The following is an 8,108-nucleotide window of genomic DNA, read 5'->3' as shown; positions in this document are numbered from 1 at the left end:
ATTCTATCTGTTTTAGCAAGACATCTTTGGGTTATAATCCCTTTACTGGAATACAAGATTATTAAGCACAGTACAAAAATATTTTCAAGCAAAAATGTAAAGCAAATTCTAATTAATAAGCTCATCCTCACTTCAAAGTCTTATGAGCAAGGGATCATCTTATGTTCAAATACTCTGGCATTTATCTTTTTGGTGTTTTGTTTCTTTCACTCTGGTCTGCAAACTTTTTCTTAAAGGACCAGATAGCAATTTATATAACCATTTAAAATGTAATCATGTAAAAATGTAAAAGACATTCTTAGCTCACAGGTGGCTGGCCAGATTTGGCCAATGGGATTTAGTTTGCCAATACCTGGTCTGTTTGCTAAATTCCCTCGCTTTCTTGCATCATTTGAAAGAACAATATAATTCCCCTTTCTCAAAAAAGTAAGGAGTGTTTTCCTGTCTAATGTCATACTGTCATGACTTATTAGTTACTTGCACTAGACAAAAAATAACCCACACAGTGGCTTATGCAGAATATTTTATTTATGTATTTGATACCTCTATAGGTGTCTCTGTCCTCATCTTTGTCTCTGTATCCTTATTGAACCGCAAAATTCCTAAAGGATGAGACTGTTTAACTCAATTTGTATACGCTCAGCAGAGCACAAGCATCAAATGGACATCTGACATATTTCAATAATGATAAACACAAGAGAAAATCAAATATAAGTCAAAGAGACATAAGAAAAAAAGTAGTTGAAGACACAAAATTCCCTATTTTAGGATTATGCTATACATAACTTGTAAAATCTACTTCTTTAAGTTTATATATGAGATTATATTGGTTTTATTAAAGAAAAAGGGAGAAATTGCAATGAGTTACAGGAAGAAAATGCGAAGTAAAAGTAACAAATATTGGACTAAAAAAACATAGTAATCAGTGAGGAAAAACAAGAAGTGGAGTGAAATAGATTTTCATTTCACTACACTGATTTTCTCTTCATGTTAAAAAAAATATTGCCTTTTTGTCTTATTTGGATTGATTGGAAGTGGGCAGTGATGATCTTTTTGGACTAGAAAACCAACAACACAGCTCAAAAGGAACAAAAGAACAATAACCAAACCATACTTGTAGGGTTACTTCTAACATGGAAGCATAGGGAAAAGAAAAGCTCAAAGGCCACATTCTGTCCATTGCATCCTCCTCAGTTCAGAGAGACAAGAAATGGCATGGAAAACATCTTGCCCAATTAATCCAGAAACCTCTAAACTTCCATGACACTTTTGGAAAGGTTAACAGGTTTAGCCCAATATTTAGCATAGTCATTTCATGGTTTAAAATACATACTTAAGGACAAGTAGATAAACCAATGATCAGAAAAACGGAAGCATGCCATTCCCATTACAATGTGATATTCAAGTGCTGCCTAAAGACATTCTATAAAGTAAAAAGTGTTTGAAGTTTAATTTTACAAAAATTGACACCATTAAAACCAACACAATTATTTGCTATGCATCCAATCACTGAGGTAACAATATTATAAAAATATGTAAAAAATATTCTAGTTTCATAATTACCAGATACGCTAATTCCCATACAGCTAGTATAAATTTGGTTATTAAAAAAATAGTTTTGTTTCCTTAAAAGCACTTGATTCATTTACCATTTAATATCAGATAGATATTTGCTATCCTGAAGTACCAAAAAAATTACAAATAAAAATGGCAATGTCTATACTCTGGGTTTCTTGTTGGGTAGATCCTGAAGACTAAACTTTGGAATTTCACCAGAAGGTGCATATGGAATTCTCTTTGAAGACACCTTTTTGCCAATTGTTTCAATCTAGAGGGGAAAAAAAGATTTTAGAAAGAAAATTATTAACAATTACAATACTTAATGTAAAAACTCTGTAATGTAGTATAATAAGGGCTAAAACCTAAATTTTTTTTTCTTTTTAAAGGCAGAAAAAGTTTCTCAAGTCGTCTGGGCTGCTATGAAAGATCTTTGGTTCCTTCCACACTGTTTATGTTTCTAGAGTCAGTCTGCATTCCCCCTTTCATATTCATAACAGGGCACACTGACTCCTGTCATTCTCGACACCAGACCCCCTCAAACAGAATAGGGAACCACCTGCCACGATTGTTTCAGTAGCACATGTGAAAGCAATAAATAGACTGGATTCCAGTTAATTCACATTCTTTCAAACTCTATTCTAATGTCTGTTTCCCTCATTCTAAAAAGCTTGCATAAGCTATAACAGCATAGCTTTTTAGAAGTTCAGGCTTCAGAGTCTGAAAGGCTCCAGCTGGAATCCTGACTGATAAGTGCTGTTACCTAAACCCTCAAAGGTGTTTCCTCCTCATCGTAAATGGTGTTACCCATCTACCTCAAAGAGTTGTGGTAAGGATTCAATTAGATAAAGCGCTCAGCACAGTATCAGGCATGCGAGCCAACCTTCAATAAATCAACAGTCAATTTTCATTTTGCATATTACATTTAAAAATTTTCCCCTCTATCCAAAATAATCAATCTTATCTTTAAAGAAACTGCTTCTTTAATAGTCATAAGTTTATCTCCTCTCCACACAGCACAGATAAATATACTAAACAATCTTCATAAATGTCTTTTTAATTAAAAATTAATATTTAATGCTGACTAGTACCACAAAGGGCTTCTGCTTTATATTCATCAATTGTCTTATTTAGTGGCTTATAAATTCCCTTTATTTAGTAATTCCAGTCTAATTGTTTTTTTAATCCTTACTTGGAAAAGTTAATTTTATAAGAATTCAAACTCATTTTAAATATATATACCTCTACATATCTTCTCCTTTAGATGAGTAAAACAGGAATGAGAGAAAATGTGTCTGTGCCTGCAAATAATCTTTAAAAAATAACATTGCTGAGTTTCAGTCATGACTGCGAAAAAGTCACATTACTCACTAAGGAGGAGTAGGATAAAAGGGTCCCCAGGGAGACTTCCCTGGTGGCAGAGTGGTTAAGAATCCGCCTGTCAATGTAGGGGACACGGGTTCGATCCCTAGTCCAGGAAGATCCCACATGCTGTGGAACATCTAAGCCTGTGCGCCACAACTACTGAGCCCGTGTGCCACAGCTACTGAAGCCCGCATGCCTAGAGCCCGTGCTCCGCAACAACAGAAGCCACCACAATGAGAAGCCCGCACACCGCAACAAAGAGTAGCCCCCGCTCACCACAACTAGAGAAAGCCCACATGCAGCAACGAAGACCCAATGCAGCCATAAATTAATTAATTAATTATTTTTTAAAAAAAGGGTCCCCAAGGTCTTTGATGGAGTGTGAACAGACAAGGATGTCATCTGATTTTTCTTGCAAGTTAATCTCTCATGAATGAGACATGGGCACTGAATTCTAAATAAGAAGGATCTTCAACAAGTCAGTGACAGGTTAAGAGAACCAGATCAGATATTTTCAACAGTGGATGAAGGCTTATCAGTACCTCTCCAATACAGCTGGTGCTGAGCAGACGCACACAGCCAGCTCTAAACACTGCTGCACTCTGCCCTGCTTCAGGACTATGCTGACAGCAATCTCCCGGCAGATTTCTTTATCCTCCCAACCGCCCCCCAAGCCTCCCACTCCATTTCTGCTCTGAGGAAATGGAAAGTAGCTCCCTCTTATTAATACTTTTGGAGCCCCTGGTAGAACTGAAATGGATGCAACATAAAATGTACTGTGCAGGTTTGTTTCAGCTCTCTAAACGTTCCATAATTAACTGACAAACTCTGAATTAAAAGAGGGCCAGCACCACTGCAGCTCCCATACTTTTCATTCAGACCTCTCACAGCACCAGCACAGTGCTGAGCACCCAGAGGCATAGGATCCTATACCAACATGTGACAACTATATTGCAGTTTTCAAAACATTCATAAAGGAATAAGTGACCTGGCCTCGGAGTGGGTCAGTGTGATGCAGACAATGCAGCAGAGTAGCTTTGGAGGCTCCAGGAAAAAAAAAAACTTTTCTATGTGTATATTTTCTTACTTGATGTTTATATGAGTTAAGGCAAGGTATATCTTGGCCCCATATGATAGGCAACTGACATTATGTAAGAAAGACCAACACTGAATGACCTTTAGATCACAATTTTAAGGACGGAGTGTAGTACTTCACAAATACCACAGAACTTCCCAGAGAATTGACTGACATGTTGCCCAGAGTTATGCTATTGCTAAATGAAAAAAAATTTTAAGTTCTAAAATTCAAAGCCTTTAAAAAGGAAATGACCAAACAAATGAAACAAAACCAATCCAGGATCATGCTTACCTGGAAGCCAATGGTTTGTAGTTCATTGTGGAGCCCATCCAGGACGCGTCGTCCATCAAAGATAAAGGCTGGCTTCAGCATTTTTTTATGAATGCGTTCATAGTCCAGTTCCTGTAAAGACAGAACCAAAGAAACAAGTAGAGCATATATGGGAACACATACTCAACCCCAAATGGTACTAGAACACCTCTAAAATTTTCCTTAATCTCACTACTGTCACCTCACCTTAAACATGTCCCATTCAGTGCAAATCACAACAGCATGGGCACCATCACATGCTTCATAGGGGTCCTTGGAAATGGTCACCAGCCGGGCCACTATAACAACCCAACAGAAAGTTGGAATAAGAAAGGAGTGATTTGAAATTATGCATTTTAACACTAAGATTGCTGGAGGAGTTGAGGGTCTGACAGAAGTGGAATGGTCTGGTTGAAGTGTGAGTAGGGGTAATGGGCGGGGCCTGGAGTACTCCCAATTTTGCCCCAGAAGCAACTGCTTGGAATCTCCGGGACTTTTTAGAATATGTTGGAAAAATCACTAGGCTAACCCACAGCTGATTACTTCAAATCAAGGTTGATGAAACAATGTCTGAGAGTTTAATTTTAGAGAAATAAGGTTGAAAAGAGGGGCCTACCAATGATATAAATGATAAATACTGAACAACCAAAGGTTGCTAGAGAACAAAGTCTGGGGGCCCAAACTCAAAGTGATACATGAGACTCAAAGCCTACTTACCTTGGTCATCCTCTGAAACTCCTGGATGAGAAAGATCCACAACTATTTGTTCCCTTGGTACTTTTGGATCATATATATGGAGGTGTGCGCCTTCATCCATCAAATATTTGCTAATATATATACTAGACGACTCTCTGAAGGAAAAAAAAAATCAGTATTGCTGCACTTTTAAATGGCATATATTCTAAATTTTTTTTTAATTATTTTTTTTTTTGGCCATGCCGCATGCAGGTGGGATCCTAGTTCCCCGACCAGGGATTGAACCCACAGCCCCTGCATTGGCAGCACAGAGTCTTAACCACTGGACCGCCAGGGAAGTCCCATAAATGGCATATATTCTAATACCTAAGGGGTTTAATATACAGGTGAGATTCTATTTCTTGTGAAGATATTGATGTCCACTTTATTTTTATTCTTTATACTATATACATACATGTATTTCACATACACAACCACCATCAAAAAATCAGGATAAGGCCTTTCTCGCCTTCTGAGATGGCCCACACTCTGTCTGTGGAGTGTGTTTCTCTCTAAATATATCCACTTCTTACCTAAAAGAAAGAAAAAAAAAATCAGGATAAGATGAGGAGTTAACATTCTTAAAAAGGTTGAAATATTTCAAAGAACTGGTACCTTGTATCACCGGTGTCCTTTTTGAATGCAAACCCCAAAATAGCTATCTTCTTATCAGTCACTGTATTAAACAGACTGTCTATAATCCGGGAAGCAAACCTCCTTCTCTGGTAGTCATTCATGTCTATGACCTGAAATAACAAGGACAATTATGCAAGGATCAGTTAGAAGAGGTGCAGCCTGTACCATGCACTGCTCACAGCTTTATGGTGAGTACTCTCGTATGAATACAAGCCTTATAAATTAACAGGAGACAAAGATTAACAACCTCTTTGGTATCTGCAGACTGAAAAAAGTAAAGAAAGAAAGAATTACCCACCCCCCACTCCTTATAGCCTGCCTGAAAATTTTCATTTTCATTTGGCTTAACTTTCCATGCATTGGGCTGGGATGGATTTTAAGGTAGGGAGCACAGCTAAATTTCAACACCATTTTAGGTCCAGCCATGAGTCCACCTAAAAAACGGCACATAGCCAACTTCTCCAAACACTGTGGAGGCAATTAAACCCCAAAGTACTCCTTCATATGCTTACCCCCGACCCCTCACCAAAACTGAGTGTGAGTAGAAAGTGGACAGAGAACAGTCAAACTATGTACAGAGTTATAGCTGCCTCTGGATGAACCATAACAGCACAAACATCTGGCAAAATTTTTAACTAAATGTTACGAGTAAAACATAACATAGTCTCTGATCACCTAATCTGTTACTCTCCTAAGAATTTACAAACAAGACATCATATTGGTGACCAGATGGATATAAGGAAAGACTTTTTTTTAAGGCTCTAAGCTTCTAGAAGCCGTCTCAGAGCCTGAGAGCTTGAGAAATGAGCCGAAAGTTTTTGAAAATCAAGCCTTTATCTGCATTTTCCCCACAACGGACAGTAAGATAAAGCCATCATACTGGATTGAGTGAAATGAACCTAAAAGTGTACATTTCCCTAAAAATGTTAATTTCCTTCCATTCCTATTCACTGCTGAAATCTGAAAAACTGTAAACTTGGGGAAAAAATATTTGGGAAAGTTACATACACTGGCTGGTATCTTGAACAAATTACTTAACATTGCTAAGCCTCAGCTTCCTCATCTATATATGAGGGATAATATTAACGATAAGGACTAAGACACTACATGTAAAGTGCTTAAAAGAGTGCCTGGCACAGAGTAAGCATGCAATAAATGTTAACTCTATTTCCAGTTTGAGAAGGGTCTCTAATTTTAGCTCTGTGAATCTCAAAGGGACAAAACAAATATCAACATATGCAAACCACTTGGAAGCATGACAATAGAGGTTCTTTTGCCTTTACTTTTATCTTAGCCTTTCAAGATAGAGAAGAATTATAATTAAAAGTAATATTTCTTGCTTTACTCAGGGAGCAAATTTAGTTATTAAAATTAGAAGGAATACTGGTTTATCATAAACTTCCATCATAGATGATTACCAAAAAAGACAAATTATAAACACAGAACCCCAGCAAATAAACCTAAAATGAACATATTGAATATAATAATAATTGAGTTTCTGGAAAAAATTAATCCTATCAAAAACATCTGACAGAAAAGGGTGACATGTTTTAATTAGAAGTTAATCATAAGCTGTTGACTATAAAGATTAATACCTGCTGCCAATAACGAGCTACTTCGGGCAAATTTAGAGCCTCACAGAGATAAACCAAATTCAGAACATCCTTTTGAAAGCAACTCCCACCAAAACCTGAAGAAAGGAAAAAAAAAAAAAGATAATATTTTCATTTAGGAACCAAACAACTAAATCATATTACAAATTTCTTTGTCATACTAATCAGAGGGCCTATGCTTGGATTTTTAATAATAAAATTTGAATGTTGGAAAACTAATGAGTTTATAACTTGTATGAAATTTGCAAGCAACTAATCAACTCTATAAATAATTTCCTAATAATTATAAATAATCTTAAATAATTATAAATCACTTTCTAGCTTAAGTTTTATTGTGGCTATATTTTCTATCTTTTCCCTTCATTCAGCTGGTATCACTGCCCTGCATCTCTAACATAGAGCTGGCAAACTTTTACAGGCCAGGTAAAAAATATTTTAGCACTTATGGGTCATACAGTCTCTGGCACAACTATTCAACTCTGCCTTTGTAGCTTAAAAGCAGTCATAGACAATATGTAATCAAATGGGCATAGTTATTTTCCAATAAAACTTATTTACAAAGACAAGCTGTGGGCCACAGTTTGGCCTGGGGGCTGTAGTTTGCCCACCCCTGTTCTACTGCAATGCAGTATACAATGAGGGTTGGCGTGGGCTTTGGAGTCAGAAACATCTAGCCACTCATTAGTTTTATGACTTTGAGCAAGTTACAAAAATTCCCCCAATCCTTAATCATCTCTAGAAATACCAACACCTATGTAAAAGGTTATAAGGATTTTTTTTTTTTTTTTTTTTTTTGCTGTTTTGGGTTTTCGTTG

The 8,108-nt window shown here is 36.7% G+C and overlaps 1 protein-coding gene across 3 annotated transcripts in view; it reads right to left on the bottom strand.

The window, feature by feature from the left end:
* Positions 1 to 510: 510 nt before the first annotated feature.
* UGDH (UDP-glucose 6-dehydrogenase) overlaps positions 511 to 8,108 on the bottom strand; it is a 31,508-nt gene continuing 23,910 nt past the window's right edge. For all 3 annotated transcript variants that reach the window (XM_024731680.1, XM_024731683.1, XM_024731681.1), the window contains 6 exons: positions 7,276 to 7,370; positions 5,660 to 5,790; positions 5,027 to 5,160; positions 4,517 to 4,608; positions 4,292 to 4,402; positions 511 to 1,828 (listed from right to left, as the gene is read on the bottom strand). In XM_024731680.1, coding sequence (XP_024587448.1) covers positions 1,718 to 1,828; positions 4,292 to 4,402; positions 4,517 to 4,608; positions 5,027 to 5,160; positions 5,660 to 5,790; positions 7,276 to 7,370 — 674 coding nt within the window. In that variant the 3' untranslated portion in view covers positions 511 to 1,717. The remainder of the gene's footprint in view (positions 1,829 to 4,291; positions 4,403 to 4,516; positions 4,609 to 5,026; positions 5,161 to 5,659; positions 5,791 to 7,275; positions 7,371 to 8,108) is intronic.

The sequence above is a fragment of the Neophocaena asiaeorientalis genome, unplaced genomic scaffold (assembly GCF_003031525.2).
Source record: "Neophocaena asiaeorientalis asiaeorientalis breed wild unplaced genomic scaffold, Neophocaena_asiaeorientalis_V1.1 scaffold39, whole genome shotgun sequence".
Lineage (NCBI taxonomy): Eukaryota > Metazoa > Chordata > Mammalia > Artiodactyla > Phocoenidae > Neophocaena > Neophocaena asiaeorientalis.
Note: the sequence above shows the minus strand (reverse complement) of the source record. Positions and strands in the feature narration are given on the sequence as shown.